The sequence below is a fragment of the Vanellus vanellus genome, assembly GCF_965231255.1.
Source record: "Vanellus vanellus genome assembly, chromosome: 23".
In the NCBI taxonomy this organism is placed as follows: domain Eukaryota; kingdom Metazoa; phylum Chordata; class Aves; order Charadriiformes; family Charadriidae; genus Vanellus; species Vanellus vanellus.
The window spans coordinates 1,515,697-1,534,831 of NC_138928.1; the positions used below are offsets into that span (position 1 = coordinate 1,515,697).

Genomic DNA, 19,135 nt, shown 5'->3' on the forward strand with positions numbered 1-19,135 from the left:
GCCCTAAAATTGGGCTGCGATGTTTGGAAACCTTTCTTCTACCTGGTTCACGTTGCCAATACGCTGCGGGCTGCTGCACGGACTCGCCCAAGCCCCGGGCATCGGGAATGCCGCTGCCTTGCAGGACTCGAAGCCAAGGAAGATTCAGGCTCGTGAAAATCTTCACGCCGGAGTGACCGGTTTAGGAACTGCTCCCAGAGGGAACCGGGGCCAGTGCCGGGGTTGGCGCTGCACGGGACGGAGCAGGAACCGACCATCGTGGGGGCAAGGAGAGTGGCTGTCCGCCGAGAGGTGGGCGGTCGGGGTGCTGCGTTTTGGGGTGCTGCCAGACGCCACGCGGCGGGGAAGGGGGGAGGGGGGTATGTGCCTGCACGGCGCATCCACAAAGGGCTGCGTGGGGAAGGGCTGGAACCGCCCCATACGGCTCGCTGCCGGCCGGGACGGTACCTGGCACCCACGGGACAGGGGACCCTCCTTGGGCACCCGGGGAGACACGGCGGGGGCACCCACCGCCCCGGGATGTGCCCGTCCCTTCCCCTCCGGGCGTAGAGGAGATGCTCTCCCCTCCTGCCTCCATGCTACGGGCAGGGATGAATCCAGGAGGCTCTTAACTCTTCCCGTCTCTTCCCCGTAGGGTAGGATCCCTTCGTCTCCTCATGCCACGTTTGCCTTGTGTGGCCCCTATTTCTGATGTGATATTTATTGATGGCTGGAATGACCTTATACTTATCATGTGCTGTCTGGAAGTGCAATATCTGAGAGGCTATACAGTCACGATGTCTTTTCGGTGTATTATTTGCCTAATACAGTATTAAATATTTTTTTAATTTGAAGAGTCAGTGAGCCCTTTATATCGATGCCCTATTTCTTTCGTCATATTATTGGTACTGCATGGACTCCAAACCCTGGATCGGGTCAGGAAAGGATGTATGTGTGTTCCAATAAACAGGATTTTAAAACACTGCTGGCTTGAGCCTTCTTTCGGGAGCCCAAATTAAAAATATAATAAACCTTTAGCTCCCCCGAGATTTTTGGGGGTACAGGGCTGAGCCCCAGTTGCAAACCAGTGAAATCACTGGTCTCTGCAGGGCTGATTTAAGCGTGGGACATCCAGTTCCCACCACTGAGTAACCGCGCTGAGGTCCAGCTGGATTTTCCGGTATCCCCGACCGGGGAATTAGGGGAGACCTGCGCAGAGGGGGGACAGCGGTGAAGGAAGCCCCGAACCATTCAAACAAGAATGCCTTTATTTAAAAAAAAAAAAAAAAAAAATCATCCAAATAAGTTAGCAAAAATAATAATAATAATAATAATAATAATACTAATATAAAAAAACCCCAAACAAATTGCAACTCCACACAGCGTTCAGTAAAAAAGAAGGCGCAGGCAGCCTGCGCGGGGCTCAGCGCCCGTGGGACACCAGCTGGAGAGAGACGTTGGTCGAAGAGCATCTTGGAAAAGAAATCAGCAAGCGGACCCAAACACACATTGGCCCCCCAAAAAACCCATCGCCCCCAGACAGGGAGCGAAGCAGAGCCCGATGGCGGGCAGCCGCCCTCACGGGAACCAGGACCACCACCCGCGTGGGGCCACGACGCTGCCAAAATCCCACCTCTCCCCGAAATCCCACCTCTCCCCATCATTTTTTTTTTTTTTCAGCTGGCCGAGCGGGAGCGTTTCGCGAGGAGTGGGAAAGGAGGGTTCAGCGATGCAGTCCCCAGCGCCGGAGGGGTAAATAAGATTTCCAGCGACTGGACCCTTCCGGCATCTTATTCCCACCCCGTTACCAGCTCAAAGAGCCGCTGGGGTTTGCGCCGGCTCAGTTTTGAACCCGTTCCTCCTGGAACGTCACGGCCACGTCCTCCACGGCGATGCTCTCCACGATGGAGGAGAGCGAGTGGAGGTTGCGGTCCTCCGCCGCGTCGTCGGCCAGGAGGTGGTCTGCAGAGAGCAAGGGGATGATGGCTCCACTGGAGACAGGGACCGCCTGCTGGGGACGGCTCCTGGCGCCGCGCAGGGGGGGACCCCACGATCCCCCCCCCTCTCCCCCAACTGGAGTGACCCGGGGACCCGTTCCCAGCTCCCACCCTGGCGGGAAGGGGGGGATGAGACCTTCCCCCGGAGAGGGCAAGAGGGAGTGAAACTTTTGGACGTTTTTTAGGTTTTATTCGCAGTTGGAAAATGAGCTTTAAGTTTCTACCTTCTGGGGGGAAAAAACAGGTGGATTTGGAGGGGGGGGGGGGGCTGTAACAGTGGAAAAAAATGAGCAGCTGCAGAGGGGGTGTGGGGAGGGAAAGGAGCCCGGGGCACCGATGCTCAGCGATGCTCAGCGCCGCGGCGGGCAAAGCCAAGCCAAGGGACGGTGATGGAGGAAGCCCTGATGGGGACCAAACCGCCCAGGTGCCGGGCTGCTGCAGTCCAATTCCTTGGCTGCCGAAAAGTGGGTGTCTCGGGGAAATCAGGCGGCGGGAGAAGCCCGGACTCACTGAACATTGAGCCAAGGAAGCGCTGGAGGATTTATGAGCTCATTTCTCTGCAACAGCGGGGTGGGGAGAGCAGGACAAGGCTCCTTTTGTCCTCCGCTCCAAGTATCTCCTGCTTGGAGGGAGGGGGGGTGGGGGGGGTTGGCTCAGCGATGCTCTGCCCCAGAGCTGTGTGGGGTGCCCCACTGCTCTCCCCCCTCACCCCAGAGCCCGGCGAGGCTGCGGGACGCGGGGACGCCGTGGGAAGGACCTTACCCGCTGGGTTGGTGCCGAACTCCAACTGGCTGCTCCACTCGGGGCTGCAGGATGCGCTGCCGGACCCGCACTCGCTGGCCGCCTGCGAGAAGCCGAGATGCCGACGGTGGGTCTCGCCTCCTCCAGCCCGGCCAAACCCCAAAAAAAACCCCCTCCCCGGTGATGGGGTGCCCCATCACAGCAGCACAACGTCCCTGCGGACATGGGCACGTCCCTTCCCTCCCGCAAAGCGGCTGGAGGAGCCGACAGCAGTCGGGGTCCCCAGGACTCATTGGGGACAGATGCTTCGTTAACCAGAAAAGCTGAAAAAACCACCCTTTTGGGGCTCTGGACAGAGCAGAAATAGGGCCACCGCTCACTGCAGGTGAAGAAAGTGTCTTTTTACCCAGTGGCAATGAGAAAGGGTTAGAGACGGACAAACGTCCTTGGGCAAAAGAGCTTTTTGCAGAAAATCACCTAATCAGGCTCATAAAAAACGACAGGCGGGCTGGACACCCTTGGGTCATCCCAAGGGGATTTCTGGGGAAGATCTTTTATCAGTTTGATTTGTGGATTTGGGGCTGAACGGCTTTTTCAGAGGAAAGAGCTGACAGCCTGAAAAATGAGAGCGTTACTCAGCAAAACTCTGAATTAACTTTTTTGGGGGGTGTTTGTCTTTATCTGGAAGTGGATGCTACCTCGGGTTAAACCCAAAATATGATTTATAGGAGCAACCTCAAGGACCCAACTATTTGTAGCAGCCTAGAAATGGCCCTTTGGGTCTACGAGCTCGTGGCAGCACAGGCTAATTAATTAACATTTCACTTTATTTCCCACTAAAGTAGGGAATTCTTACAGATATGATTTTTTTTTTTCTCCCAAAATATTGGGTTTCGCACTCAATACGTGAACCCCCGGGAGGAGGGACAGCTTGGAGTAGCAGTGACATGGGAACCACTCAGCGCGGGTCGTGTTTTGGGCGCATCTGCAGGGGCAGCCAACAAATCTACCCGAATCAAACCCAAGTGGGTACACTGGGAAGTCCCAAGAACATATAGGGTGGAGCCTGAAAACTTTTTCAGTCCGTTATTCAGCTCTAAATATTGGGCTGCCCGGGTACCTGCTGGTTTGGTCCTCAAATCCCTTAGCCTGAAAGGAGATAAATCTCTGTGATCCCACTTTTCTGTGCCTCTTATAAAGTCCTTCTATAACCGTATCCGTATCTGTATCTGTATCTGTATCTGTATCCCTATCCCTATCCCTATCCCTATCCCTATCCCTATCCCTATCCCTATCCCTATCCATATCCATATCCATATCCATATCCATACCATCTATATCTATTTCTACATCTACATCTATATCATCTATCTCAATGTCATCTCTATCTATATCACCTATAGCTATAGCTATCTATATATTTCAATATACAAAACCGTAGAGCAGCAGGGAAACGCATCCCCAGACATCTCCCCAGAAATCAGAGGGCACATACAAATATCTCTCAAAAATTTGGTTAAACCACCAAAATCTTGAGGCGTGACAGGGTCTGGTTTGCAGCATGTCTGTATCTGTGAGCAGGGGGATTTAATTTTATTTTATATTTCATTCATTTCATTTCATTTTATCCTCTTTTTTAAATTTCATTTCATTTTATTTTATTTTTTTTATCTTGGTTTTGCCTCTATTATCCCTCTCAAGCCCAGGTGCACGTGCCATGCTCAGTGCAGTGTCCAGTACTGGACCACACAGCCCCCATTACATCCATCCATCAATGTATAGATGGGAATATATATATATATAGGGAAAGACCGCTATCGGCCCCTTTGTCCGGGGATCTGAGAGCCCGTCTGGGGCTGGATCGTCACTGCTCCGAGACTTTACGCAGGACACATTTACCAACCCATGACAGCAGCACCTGCCTTGGCCCCAGGGCTGGGGATCCCTCTCCCACCAGCAGGACCCAGTGCCCCAGAGCTGCTCGCAGTGCCTCCGCCCGGGATCACCCCCCCGCCCTGCAGATCATCACCCCCATAGAGCATCACCCCCATAGGGCATCACCCCCATAGGACTTCACCCCCATAGTGCAACACCCCCATAGAATGCCACGCCCATAGGGCATCACCCCATAGAGCATCACCCCTATAGGACATCACCCCTGTAGAGTGTCACTCCCATAGGGTGTCACCCCCATAAGAGCATCACCCACGTAGGGCATCACCGCCATAGAACAACACCCCCATAGAGCATCACTCCCATAGGGCATCACCCTCATAGGGCATCATCCCCATAGAGTGTCACCACCACAGGGCATCACCCCTGCACTGGTCCCCAGCCCAGGTTTGGGGACCCCGGGGGATGCACAGAAGCACTTACCCCGGGCTGGGGAGCGGCGGGGTGGAAGCGCAGGTCCCGCTGCTCCCTCTCCTGCTGGTTGAGGGTGCTGAGCAAGCTCTGCAGGCGCTCGATGTACTGGATGGCGCTGCGCAGGATCTCCACCTTGGGCAGCCGCTGGTTGGGGTTGAGCAGGGTGCTGCGTTTCAACGCCTCGAAGGCTTCGTTCACCTTCTTCAACCTGCGTTTCTCCCGCAGGGTGGCCGCCCGCCGCCGGTCGATGGAGACCGTCTTCCGCTTGCAAACCTTGCAGGCCCACGGCAGGCATTGCCCGGGACAATGCTCCGGCAGGGCTGAGTCCTTCTCCTCCAAAGCCACCCTGCCTTCGGGACACAGGGCCACCTCGGGCCGTTCGGGAAACGCCGCTGGCTCGTAGCCCTGCAAGCGGGAACCCAGGAAATTTTCCCCGTCGTAAAACCTCTGGTCCGGGAAAAAATAAGGGTTGGTCTCGAAGAGCTCCATGGTCGCGCGGCGGGCAGCTCGGGGACGCGTGTGCGGGTCGGGGACGGCTGCTCCCTCTCCCCACGCCAACTGTTTGGTGCCATTTAAACCCCGGCGCTGGCATTAAATCACGGAGATAAATATAGAAAACCCAAAGGAAACCTGAGCCCCCCCCTAAGCTGCTGCCTCACATCAAAACTTGTCCATCTGATTTCATGTGTTCTCCCCGCGGGGATTACACTGCCCGGACGGCGGCCACGCCGGGGGGGGGGGGGGGGTTGGGATGGGGGGGGGTCTGGGGGAGCTGGCACGGTGGGGAGGGCAGCTCAGCCACCCCACGAACAAGGGCTTTGTTTGAGCCCAGGGGTGCCACTGGGGATGGTGGGTGGCTGCCAACTCCCCCCCCCCCCCCCCGGGCATTCCGGCATCATCTGGTCCCTTCAGTTACGGCCGGGGTGGGGGGAGCCCACGGTGGCCTCATGGCCAGCCTTGCCTGGCCAGGGCACCCTCATCCCTTCACGGTGGCCCCCCCTCGGTCCCACGGCAGCCCGGATCGGTGCCTTCCCTGCGGTCGGACCCGACACCGACACAGCATCCTCCTCCGCTCGGCCTTTCCCACCTCCCCACCCCGCTCTACCCCCCTCTCGCCCCCCCTCCCCCATATTTCCCATCCTGTCGGTGCATGTCACAGCGTAAGGGCCCGATCCTGCTGCTGCTGAAGCCACGGAGAAGCAGAGGAATCTGGTTCCGGAGGAGGGTCCCGGGGTCCGGCCCTTTCCCCGTGGGCACCGCTGGCCAAGTAGTGTCCATCCCAGCGCCAGTCCCTCCTGCCCATCCCACAGGAACAGAGCGGGCAGGCAGGAGCAGGCAGGAGCAGGCAGGACCACACCAGGCTCAGCCTTTCCTCCGCCACAGGCTTCCTGAAGGCCCTTGGTCAAGTCCCTTATCCCAGAGCGGCATTTTTGGCACGAAACCCATGTTCATGGCTTCCGCCATGCACCAAACCCAAAGGAGACCTTCTCCCGCGTGTCTCCACGCTCCGGCAGAGGAGCTGAGCTGGGCTGGATCCTCTCCCACCCCGGCTCTGGCTCATCCAAACTCATCTCCGGTACCGGCCCCTGTACTTGTGGATAACCGAAGCCCCAAGGCCATCCTGCTACACCCCTCTCCCAGCCAAGACGCATCACTCCCACCTTCCCAACAGGGAAACTGAGGCACCATCAGGGATGCCGCACGAGCAGCAGCGTGGGAGAGATTTTAACCCATCCCCAGCCCTTCCCTACTGACTCCAACCACTTGACCGCTTCTCTCCAGCTTTGTCTTTGATTCAGAAGGGATTTATTTTTTTTTTTTCCCCACTGGGAACGTCAGAAACCCTCTCCCATCTCCTCCTATTCCTGCTCCGGGCCAGATTCCAGCCGAGGGATCGGTCAGTGGAAAGAATGTCAGCAAAGAGCAGGGCCAACCCCGACGGGATTTTCCTTCCCCAAATCCCCCCTCCCCGCAGAGGCTGTGCCACGGCGCATTCCCCGCGCCCACTACCGGCACCCTTGCTCACTTTGGGTTGATTTCTAACCTTTTTCGATGCTCTTCTCTCTTCGTAGTGATTTCTTCGGAGCCAGGAGCCTTATAACACATCCTCACCCCAATTTCCACTCTCCCAGAGTCTCAGCCCTGGGGATTTGCTGTCCCCACGATTTTAGCATCTATAAACAATCTGCGGTAAGGAAAGTGGGACCTGCAGCCTCGAGGCTCCCCAGGGTCAACCAAACCCGCAAAATGCTCAAGAAGGAAAGAAATCGGAGCAGCGGTTTGGCCCCTGCGTAAGGCGAAAGCGCTACAGCGGTGAGGAAGAGGCAGGATTCGTCCCTGAGAGTGGGCAGAGGAGCCAGCGGCAGGCGCGAAGCCCTTCGGAGGGGATAATCTGAGCCCGAGGGCTTCACATCATCATGCCGAGCACTTTGACTGGGGCTTGTGGGGACATTTATTGGTGGCACTTGCTGGTGGACGTGACACCCCCCCCCCCCCTCCGTGAGCCCCTGGAGCTGCAGCCATGTCCCTGAGCGAGGGACGGCTGTGGGACCGCCCTGACTCTGCCATAGAAATGTGCTTTTTTTTTTTTTTTTAATTGCAAGAGTGTGTTTGGAGGATGAGGAACCCGGCGGTGACATAACCGGCTCCACGGGGCATGTGGCAGACCCGGACAAGAGGAGCGGTCAAGCATTTAGCACTTCATAAAACAGGGGCAGCACCGGCGGAGCAGGCGCCGGCCGCCGCGGTGGCCTTTCCCCGGCCAAGAGAGGAGCAGGGAGGGACACGGGTCAAACCAGCCCCCGTGGGCCACCGAGGCCACCGTGTCCCCATGGCTGAGTGGGCAGCGGAGGCGGGATGCAGCCCACGGAGACAGGGAGGACAGGGCACTGAGTGCCATTGCGGGATGGGGACTGGGGAAGAAGGAGCCCTCGTTGGGGTGACAGCCCCAGCTCCTTTTGGGGGGGGTCTCATCCAGGCTGCCCACACTGCCCCCAATCCAGGAAGCCGGAATAACGCTGTGCCCACCCGACCGCAGCTCTGCTCCTCCATCACACCCTCTTTGCCAAGGACGACCCTAATCCTGGATGCGGTGGGGGATCACAGCAGGGTGTGGGGTCCGTGGGTCCAGCGGGCTCTTCCCGGTGGGCATCAAATCAGGGATAACGATAACCGCCGGGCAACCATCCATCACTGAGGGACGCCAGTGTCGGGGCTACTGGGGGGGCTCCTGTCATAGCCCACACCTCCCTGAGCGCCCCGCAAAGCTACTGCTGGGGGACAGACGAGCGAGGTGGCTTTTCCCGGGTCCCGTGGGGTACCCGCAGCGGCTGCCGGCTGCGCCCCGGGTAATTCGGAGCCGGCGGGGGATTAGGGCTCTGCTGCCGGCTGTCAGGTTAGCCCGTGATGGATGGTGGCGGCTGGGAGGCACACAAAGGCGACGCTGTGCGAGCCCCGGGCAGAACGTGCTGCGATCCGTCACGGGGTGACCTTCCCCCGGCTGGCGGAGGCCTCGCGGGGACGGCTCACCCCGTCGCAGCCGGCGGGGACGGGCGGCCACGAGGCCCGAGCTAAAAATACCCATCCATTGAGAAAATCTCAGCGCGGAGGGTTTGTCCTTGCTCCGCCGGGGCGGCTTCCCAAGCCGGTGTGACCACATCCACGGCACGGGGTGGCGGAGAGACAACCCGGGGGTCGCTCCGACTGTTTCGCTTTCTCACCGTGAGCCGTGGTCTTGACGTGCTGCGTTTTGGGGAAGCGCAGAAGCACGTCGTAGCCCACTGCCTGACCCTGCCCGCTGCCCGACCCTGCCCGGCGCACGGAGCTGCACACACTGGTGGCGGTGTCCCTGCTTGGTGTCCGGAGCTGCACAGTCCCCGCGCTGCAGCAGCGACGGGTGGGGACGGTGCCGGCTGCCTCCGTCCATGGAAAAGGGCAGGAGAAGCAGCAGGTCGTGGGGGTTGGCAAAGCAAGCCGGGCGGTGGAGGCAGCATCTACGCCCCTGGGGTGCGGGCACCACCCCACTGATGGGGAAAAAGGGGCCAGGGGTGGCCGAGAGGCAGCAAAGAGACCGTCCTGCTGGGATTTCAGCACAGGGAAGGGGTGCCACCAAAATGCCGCTTCCAACGGGACCCACCTTCTCATCTCCCCCCCTCCCCCCCCCCGCCACCCCACTGCCCCGCATCCCTTCTCGCTTTCCAGGCTTGCCGACGTCCCTTCCTGCCGCGGTGACAAGTCGTAACATATTTGGGAGCAGCTGCAGGCGGCGGGGAGATGCTTAGCCCTCTCCCCGCTCCCGGCTCAGGAATGCGGAGCAGACCTCTCCTCCGACACTCGGGATTTCCGACGTGCCTGCTCGCCGGAGATTTGGGACGGCGACAGCTGCTCGGCCCGAGATGGGGCCACGGCAGAACCTGTCCCTTCAACCCCATCCCCACCGGCTTTGCAGAGCCATGTCTCAGCCTGCTGGGGATTTGGGATTGGGTTTAGGTCCAGCCCACGGAGAGCGATGGGGGACGGTGTCCTGCTGTCTGTCCCCAGCTGGGATGGGAGAAGCAGTGGCAGAACTGTCCAACAACCCCTTCCTCACCCATGTGTGCCAGCTCGCCCAGTTTGGGTTTCTTAGCGGGCTGGGAGGGTGGTGGGATGGGGCTGCTCACACTCGTGCAGCACCACGTCCCCACGGGGCTCAGTGTCCTCGGTCCCACCCCATCGCTCATCCCTTCAGCCCCTGGCCCCAGCCTCCGTGCCTCAGTTTCCCCATCGTGAAACCGGGGATGACGATGGAGCTATAAAGTCTGTCTGGAGAACGGTTGCATGTTGGTTATTAATTATTGTTTCAGGTTTGATTTGGGATGGGGGGGGGAGGGGTATCAGCAGAGGTGCTGGTGGTTGAGTGGCCCCCAGTCTGCTGGATCCCAGTCAGGGGATAATACTGGGTGCTCCAGCATACCAATCCACTGGATCCCAGTCTGGGGATATTAGTGGGTGCCCTGACCCACGGCTGTTGCCACCATCCCGTGTGCCCTGACCCACCAGTTGCCCTACCAGCCTGGGACCAAACCAGATGCCCTGACACACCTGGAGCCCACTGGAGCCCAGTCCGGGGACCATACTGGGTGCCCTGACCACCCAGCTTGCCTACACCCATGGGGTGATGCTCTGCCCCACTGCTGGCACTAAACCTCCTGCATTTCTGCCCCGCCATGGCCTCCATGGCCCCACAGCCTGGACACGGCCCTTCCCCTTCCCAGCCCCCAGCCCCAAATTGGAGCCAGAGGAGGGATTCACCCGGCAGAACCCCCACTAATGAACCCCACCCGTCCAGAGCCCCCCCATGCCAGGGGCATCCCCAGCACGTGAGAGGCTGCTCCTCCATCCCTTGCATGGTGGCACTGGCCGGGTTGTCCCCACATGTGTCACTGAGGGATCTGGGGGGGACGGAGGGGGGGTGGGGTGGTCTTGGGTTGTCAACAAGGGGCTGTTTTCCCCGGTGGGGTAGTCTGGCGCGGGTGAGCTGGAGGACAGGTGGGTGTTTGGAGGAAGATCCATGAATCTGAGGGATTCGGCAGCGACATGTGGTGGCTATTCGACCCCCTGAGAGGGACAGCTGTCTGGGCCAGGGGGATGGCGCAAGGCCCGGGGATGGGACCTGGGGACAGCAATGTCCCTCGGCAGGGGACAGCCCAGAGATGGGACACCCTGGGCCACGCAGGGACCGTGGAGGGGGTCTCCTGGGTGGGCGACCATCATCTTGTCCCCATGGTGGGCACGTTCCCGCTGGGGCTCATCCAGCCGCTGCGGTCCAACCCGGGGGTGATGCTGCGGGATCGGGGTCTGGTGGAAAAGGAGTCAGTGATGCTGACGTGGGGCTTTCAGGATGTAAACCGGTGACTCCTGCATTTTTCTGCCCCCGCCCCATGGGACAGCAAATATCGGCACAAGGAGGGGTGACCGTCCCCACGTAGGGCACCCCGAGGTAATTCGGAGAGGCGGGGAGAGAGGGCTGGGGAGATTTTGTGGCTTTGGGGTGGGATGCACAAGGGAAGAAGGAACAGCAGACCCTCCCCTTGACATGCCAGCGGTGATGCCGGACAATCCGGTCCCCAGGGAGGGGCACCCAGCCCTTCCGGAGGGGCCTCACCCTACAAATTCCCATGGCAGGGGGAGAGGCTGCTGGCTCAGCACACCCATGAGTGCCCAGGATCGGTCCCTTCCCCCCCCCTCCAGGCTGGTTTTCCCCCTCTCCGGGCTGTTCAGCCCCATGGGGGGGGGCTGTGCCTCAGCAACACCCCCGACTCCCGCTCGCATGCTCAGCTGTCGGCCGCTCTGACATGTGCTGTCGGGTCCGGTCAAGCGGTTGGACGATAATCCCGACCCCATAACGGCGAGAGCTGGGGGGGGGCAGGCAGCGCTGCACCCCATGGGGCTCCCCGGGCCACCCACCGGGGGGGTGCCCCACACCCCACAAACTGCTGGGGCCGGACCCCAGCTGGGGGAGATGAGAGCCGGGAGGATGAGGAAGGGCTGGGAGGGGTGAGGAAGGTCTGGTGGGTTTTGGTGTAGGCAACAGAAATGGGGTAGAGGGTTTTGGGGTGCTCCCCGCCCCCCTCCCCCCCCCCTCCCATCGCAAGGGGTCCCAACTCCTTCCAGCCCATTTCGACCCCCGAGCGAACGCACCCCCGGGCTCCCTGCGGGGAAAAATGCCTTTGAAACGCAAATTTGCGGAGCGCTGAGGTTGTGACCGAGGGTAAAACCACCCCCCCCTCTTCCTTTGCCGGGTCACCCGAGGGTCCCTCGGGGTCGGGGGTGCAAAAACCATCACACACACACACACACCCCCCCACCACCACCACTGCCGCTGCGGCCGTGCGGGCGGCGGACGGGAGAGGGCACCATCAGCCCGGTTATCCGCACGCCGAGTCGGGATTTAGGGCTGCACACCCCAAGTCAGAGGCCAAAAGCATCTCAGACCCCTTAGAAACCCCCTTCCTTTTTCTTATTTTTTTTTTCTTTTGTTATGTTTTGTTGGGGGGGAGTGAAAGAAAACCCCCTCTGTAGGATCCCGGGGTGCGGATGCATCCCTTTGCCCCGAGGGCTGAGAGGAGGGGGATCGGGACCTGGAAACCTTTAGGGTTCCCCCCTCGTATCTGGCACCGATTCCCCACCAGGGATGAGCCCAGCTACTCATTTTCCACCCCCACCCTCACCCCCCCCCCCTGGGGGGGAGAAAATCTCGAGGTTTGTTTTTTCCCGCGGCGTAATGACCCCAGCAGGTGCTTTTCCTGCCCGCGAGCTGAAAATAGCTCCCAGGGTTTGGCTTCCTCCAGTTCCTGCCTCCCTCCCAGTCCCCTCGTTCATCTTTTTGGGCCAAAACATCCCAATCCGGGGAGGGGAGGCTCAGGGGAAGCAGGGGGACTTCCCGGAAACTCTTTCCTTTTTTGCATTTTTGTGCTCGGCTGGAGGTGAAATTGTCTCGGAGGAGGAAATTTTGGCCTCGGGTCCAGCAGCCACGCTTGCCCTTGAGTCTCTCTTGGGGAGCAGCTCAGCTTTCATCCCATCGGGAGGGACAGGAATGGGCTTTGAGGGGTTCTCCCCCCCCCTTTCTATTTTTCCTGCAGGAGCTGTGTCCTCTGTCCCTCACAGGATGCTCTTGTGCAGTGCCCATGTCACATCTGGTCCCTCCGACCCCATGGATTGAATTGGTTTTGGGGGGTGAAATGGCTGGGGGGGGGGGGGAGCCAAACCCCTTTGTGTTGGTATTTGCCATATTGAAAGCATTTATTTGGGGAAAATGAAGGTGAAACTGGGAGCCCTGGTGCCCCTGTGCAGGTCCTTTGTCCCCAGGAGGTGGGTTACACCTGGGGCAGTACCTGGATTTTTCTTTCCCAGTGCCTCTTCGGTGGTTGTGCTGGGTCCCAGCTCCCCTTTAAAGCCCGGGGATACGTGGAGGTGCAGCATTCCCAGCTCCCGGCCCCCTGTGATATTTTGGGAAGGCCACGCAGGCATGAGCCGGGGTTTCACCCTCTTTCATCCCTGCAGGAAAACACAAGGGATGGGGACGCGGAGGGGGGAACTTCCTCCCCCTGCTCCATCCCCACCCTGGATGGAGGTGACAGACACGAACGGCAAACACCGCTTCAGCCAGGGCTTTTCGTGGGAAAGGGCTGCTCCCAGGGGGGAGAGGAGAGGAATTTTGGGGTTACGCATCCAGCTGCCTTCACAACGCCTGTGTCTGAGGTCTCTGCCCTTCAGCCTGGTGCTCTCCTGGCTCATCCCTCCTCTCAGCCTTTCCCAGCAAGGCGATGTCTGCTTTCCCCCCACCCCCTCTCTGCCCCCCCCTGGAGTTAGGGGGGTATCTGGGGGCCCTCAGCACCCCAAAATCTTCAGCCACACAGCTGACACCCCTTGGCCTCTGCAGCACAGAACCTCCACTGAAGGGTCCCCACTTCTCCATCACCTCTGAGCCCCGGAGTCACAGAGCATCCCGCCGTGGCAGCGGGTCCCTGGGACATCGCTGTGGCAGGTCACCTCCTCCCAGGGGCACAAATTCACCCCCGGGGCTTCCCACCGCGAGGCTGGCTGAGCCCCAAGCTGGGTCCTGCACCCCAAATCCTCCCCACCCATGGGAGCTCCCCGCCCTGCGGCCGTCGAGGCTGACACGCTCCAAGCTCATGGCAGGGGACCTCTGGTCACGGGTCCCTAAGGAAGGCAGCCAGTTGTGGGAACGTCGCCGCCGACCATCTCGGGGTTGCTCCGTGCAATGCAAAATGTCACATGTCCCACCGCAGCGTCACCGTCCGGGAGAAGCCATCCCCTAGGGACCAGGGCCAGGAAGCTGTTTTCGCCGGAGCTCGGACAGTCCGGGTAATGTTTGTGCTGCTCTGCGGCCGCGGGGAAAGGGTCCCAGCTGGAAGAGGAGAAGGGGAACGGCGCAGGAGGCGGATCCCCTCTGCTGATAAGGAATTTTCCACATCTTCGATAGGAATCTGTAGGTTTAGGCATGCGGGAAAGGTTTAAACAGGTTTTCCCACCATATAGAGGATCTGCCCGGTGAATTTCTGTCCTGACTTAATTTCTGGAAATAAAATATCGTTAGGTTGGTTGGAAGAAAATAATTTAGGCGGCAGCAGCAGCAGCAGAGCACAGGGCTCGGAGGCTGCGGGAGGCGGATGGAAGAAGAGCTTTTGTGTTGGAGGGTGGCGATGTGGTTATGGTCTGTAAGTGTCTGAGTGGGGAAAAAAAAAAAAACCACCTCGTTACCGAAATCGAGAGCTGCCCAGCCAGCAGAGAAAGATGCAGTAAGTGACAGCTGGAAGCTAAAAGCAGAGAATTTTAAAATAGAAATACGGGACATGTTTCTCAAGCGAGAAATACAAACTTTGGGAGCAGCAGCCGTGGGGACGTGGCTGTCCTTTACGCCCCAACGTGAGGGGGTACCTCTCCTTCCTCACCCCAGAGGCACCGAACCAGCCCAGCCCGGTCCTCCTCCGCCGCTTCCCTCCATCGCTGTCCCTCTTCCATCCCCTTCTTTTTCCTTCGCCCCGAATCCTCATCTCCCACCGCCCCTGTGGAGTACGGGGGGTATGAGCCCATGTCCCCAGGTCACTGCAGCCCCACGCCCGGGGCTGGCCCTGGGGTCTTCCAGGCACGGCACCCACTCAGCTTTTGATCCCCTCCCCAATATTTCCCCCAAATCAATTAGAAAATGGTTATACCAGCACGGAGATCCATCGAGGGAAGAGGTTCCCCTCATTCGTCTCTTGCAGCAAACCAGGAGTCGAAGGAGCCACATTTTTCCTTTTGCATTTTCCTCCCCGCGCCCTCCCCCCCCCTTCTTTTTTGCTGTTTTCCTTTCCTGGGAAGTGTCTGTTTCGCACGAGTCTTTGCCCCAGAAAGATCTGTCATCGCTGCTGCGTGCTTCAGAGCACTTACACCACCGGCCTCCCTCCTCCCTCCCCGCGGGCACGGCTCGGTGCCCACCGGGCTGGAGGTAGCAAGCACCGTCCTGCCTTTCCGTGGGTTACTTCCAAGAAAAAGAGAGGCTAAACAAGCAGCGGGCTCGTTTAAGGGGTGGCGGTGGAGTGGGGGGCAAAGGGTTTTAACCGTCCCCTAAACTGATGTGCAGGGATGGAAAGGTTTAACCCTCTCCTGTGGTTCTGAAGCCTGCTGGAAGGGGTGGGCAGGAATAGCTCTTGGCCGGCAGCCTGGCTCGATAACGCTCCCGGGGCTCCCTGGGGATTAAAATAAACCCAGCGCGCGGTGAGGAAGATGCAGCGGAGAAGAGGCAAAAAGCCTGGATTGGGATGCAGAGGTGGGGGGTGGGGGGAGAAGCTGGCACCCGGGTGTGCCGCAAAGCCGGCGAGTGGGGCAGACCTCTGCTCCACCCCTCTGCGGTGCCAAAGCCGGGGCCGGCAGAGAGCTCGCCGGGGTTTGGCCATGTTTTCTCTGCCATCGAGTGATGAACTCAGCAGTTCTTCCCCACCAGGGAAGCTCAAAAGCCCGTTAGCGTCCTGCCGTGCCAAGGCACCCCGGCTTGGCTACCACCCAGCTGCCTGCGGGCAACATCTGGCTGGCATCTGGCAGGGCACCGAGCGGGGCTGGGCCCCTTTGGCCGCCGCGTGGGAACCCGCAGCCTCACGAACGTGGCATCTCCCCGGGGCGGAGGGGAGCTGGGACACCTCCCTGTGGCGGCATCCGCTGGCCGGGTGACCACAGCCACCAGCCGTGCCTCAGTTTCTCCTTTGGTTTGTGGGCAGTGCTGCCAACCTGCCTTCAAACCTGCGCTGGGCTGCGGGGCTGAAACGCACCCGGTGGAAAGGGTCAGCCCACAGGGAAGCAGCCCTTCCTCCCTCCGCCCTCTGGGATTTGCTGGTTTAAAACGTCTCCCGGGATTTTTTTCCACGCTGTCTATTTGCTGCTGAGTATCTGCTGCAAAGCCCAGACGGGGATGCGTCACCCTGCAAACGTCGGTGCTCCTTGCTCCCAAAAGGGCTTCCCGAGGGCCATGGAGCCCGTTAAATGGGAGAGAAACCGGGAACAAGTCATGGAGCAGCCCTGTGTCCCGGGTGAAGTCCTGCCAGGGCTCCGTCTTGCCCGCACCAGTGGCCCCAGGACTGGCGTTATATGGGGCGAGCATCACTCCGCAGCGTCCCGGCGCAGCGGAGATATCCTTGGAAAAGCTCCGGGTCTTGCCTTTGTTTGCTCCTTCTTTTTTTCAGCTTGTGCCATCTTGTCTGGGCCCACCGGACCATGGCATTCGGGGGGGTCACTCATCCTAATTAACATCTCGTGGAGACGTCAGCCCTCTGAGCGCACAGCCCCGTGCTGCTGGCACCAGCCACGCTCCTAATTAACTTTCCTAATTAAGAGGCCCCTTCCCGCGACTAGAAGGACTCTGGGATGGTTCCCATGATGGAAGAGAAGGAGAAACCCTCAACTTCTGCCCTGAGCACCCAGAACGGCAGCGTGGAGCTACTCTTCATGTAGGTAAACTGAGGCAGGAGGGCGGGAAAGCTCAAACCCTCAAGAAAGGCAAAGACGAGATGGGTGGAAAACCCACGCCCTGACTTGTCTCCTTGGAAAAGCATTTCTTGGCTGCTGCCGAGCCCTGGGGGTGTTCGGTCGGGGTTTGGCCTCGTCAGCCGGGCAGGTTGGCTCAGCCGGCCCCGACACGCCAAACTCCACCGTGCATCACGCTGGCACAGAGCCGGACACCAACCGTTCCCTCCCACCGTGGCCAACGTTCGGTCCTGCCCTCGTCTCACCGGAGGCGGCGAGGTGGAAAAGCCGGTGCAGGAATATCGAAGCCACACTGTGTCCTCTCTTTGCCCTCCTTCATCCCACTGCGCCGGGGATGGCAGCGGGTATCTGCCCATAGCAGCATCATCCAACACTTCTTTGGGATCATCACAACCCCTTTGCAGCTCTCACGCCGTTTTCTCCTTCCAAACCCCAGGAAGAACCTGGAAGACCCGAATAACCTGACGTTCACCAGAAAATTACCTTTCGTGGGTTTTTAAGGAATCTCCCACGCTCTCCAGACACAAGCCTCAGCCTGGTGTCCGGGAGGACGAGCAGATGACGCCCCGTCCGTTAGGAACAGGCTCTGCTCAAGCACCTGCCTCCACCAACAGCCACATTTGCTGGTTCAATCTTTGCAGCCTCTGCCACAGCACTGGTTTTGGTTTGCCTGGGCTGGTGGGAGAGCTCCCACCCCCCCTTTGGCACACCCCCAGGCCGGCAGCTCCTTTTTTGGCGTAACCCGGGTTTTGTTTTTTTTAGGGGTGCTGCTAAAATTAAGTACGTCAGGGCATGAGTCCAGGGCGGGGGAACAAACTGCAAATCCACTAAGGAAAAGGAGTGGTTTTTTAATCGCCACTGTTCGGGAGATTTGCATACAATTAGGCCAGGACCTGCCCGCGTTTGCTTCCGCATTGCGCTCCCATGATGAACCTGCCGGTTTTCCTGCTCTGCTCCCAGCCAGAGGTTGATTGCAAGGACATTCGTCCTGGGAAGCCGGTGGGCGCAGGGTTTTGGGGCTCTCTGGGGATGCTCTTCCCACTCCCAGTGCCCTGTCCTGACCATACCCACCCCATGTGTTGCCTCTGGTTTTAGGGCTTCAGCCCTATAGGGGGTAACGGCTTCCTCCCCGTGGTGGAGGACGTGTGTGGAGACGCGCTGTGAGATGCTCGAGCAAACGCCTCCCATAAATAGCACGGTGTTTACGTGAGCCCGCCATCCGCAGTTCATTTGTCTCTCTGCAGAGCAAATAGATCCTTTGAATCCAAACAAGCTCTCCTCACCCTGCTGCTGGCACAGCCCAATGGCCGGAGGTGGCACATTGCCACAGTCCCCGACCGGTCCTCGGATGCTCGACCTCCCCCCAGCCCTGTGCTGGCCACTTGGTCAAGGAGGTAAGGGGAAAACCCACGGGCCACCAGTTCATGGAGGATTCCAGCACTGGGTTTGTGATGGTTCCACAGCTGTTTCCATCCTGTCTTGGCATGTGCAGGCTCTGCTGGAGGAGATGGTTGAGGGCCAGCCCCAAGGGACAGATCCGGGTGTTGTGACATCTCCCACCAAGGCAGAGCAGGAGGGGACAACCCCAACCCCAAGTCCCACCAGAGGGATAGGGAGAAGTGCAGATGGGGTTTAGGAGAGTTCCCTTCCCCCAAATCTGAGGTCGCAGAGGTCCTTGCAGCTCTTGGGGAGTGACTTAGGCAGGATGAGCCTCGCAGGCACCCAGTCCACACCTGGGAGGTGGTTCTGGGCTTGGCTGGTTCAGCTCCATCAGTCAGATTGAGCCCCATTGTCCCATTGCCCAGACCAGGGGGGGAATTTTGGGGGGGGGGGGGGTAACCATTTCCCCCAAAACTTCTCCCAGGACATTAAATAACACCCGGTCCAGCCTCAGCACCAGTTTGGGGCCACCATGCCTCCACACCCCTTCGCTGGAAAAAACCCTCCGTCTGCCCCAGCAGCTCCGTTTCCCACCGCCGCAGCCCCCTGCGCAAGGCATGCTGCCAGCCCTGTGCCTTCCCCCCTCCCCAGCATGGGGTGCACCCCCCTGCACCCCCACCCCCACCCCCCCCCCATCCCCAGCACCCAGGGGTGCCATTCCGAGGATGAAGGCTGCTTTGGGGCACCCACCCCAGCGGCGATTTTGGGTGAGACGTTGGCAGCCAGAGCCCAGGAGAGCACTGTGGCTCTTCGGGCTCTTCTGGTGTGATTTTTGGGGGTGGGATGGGGTGGGAGGGGGTGGTCCCATCCTGGGGCTGGACCCGGAGCAGCGGTGTGATGCGCGGGGCTCTTACCCCCCCCCCCCCGGGCTCAGGCTCTGCCCCCGTCCTCGCTCCCCCCCTCCTCATCCTCTGCTCACACCCCACTTCAAAAACCGATTCTGCTGCTAAAACCGGTACCAGACCCCTGTCGGGACATCGGGGCTGGACCTGGCTCCGCTGTTCCCACCCCGCTCCTCCTCCCCCCCCGCCCCCCCCTTCCTCCGGTTCTTCCCGGGCCCGGCGAGCCCCAAATCGGGTCAGTCGCTCTTT

At 59.7% G+C, this 19,135-nt stretch overlaps 1 protein-coding gene across 1 annotated transcript; it reads right to left on the bottom strand.

Moving 5' to 3' along the window:
- Positions 1-1,819: 1,819 nt before the first annotated feature.
- On the bottom strand, positions 1,820-5,573 carry MYOG (myogenin; the record flags this gene model as incomplete). The annotated part of the gene is made up of 3 exons (XM_082494428.1): positions 1,820-1,941; positions 2,739-2,820; positions 5,094-5,573. 3 exons carry the CDS (start codon positions 5,571-5,573, stop codon positions 1,820-1,822), a joined length of 684 nt encoding a protein of 227 aa, XP_082350554.1.
- Between the last annotated feature and the right edge of the window lie 13,562 nt (positions 5,574-19,135).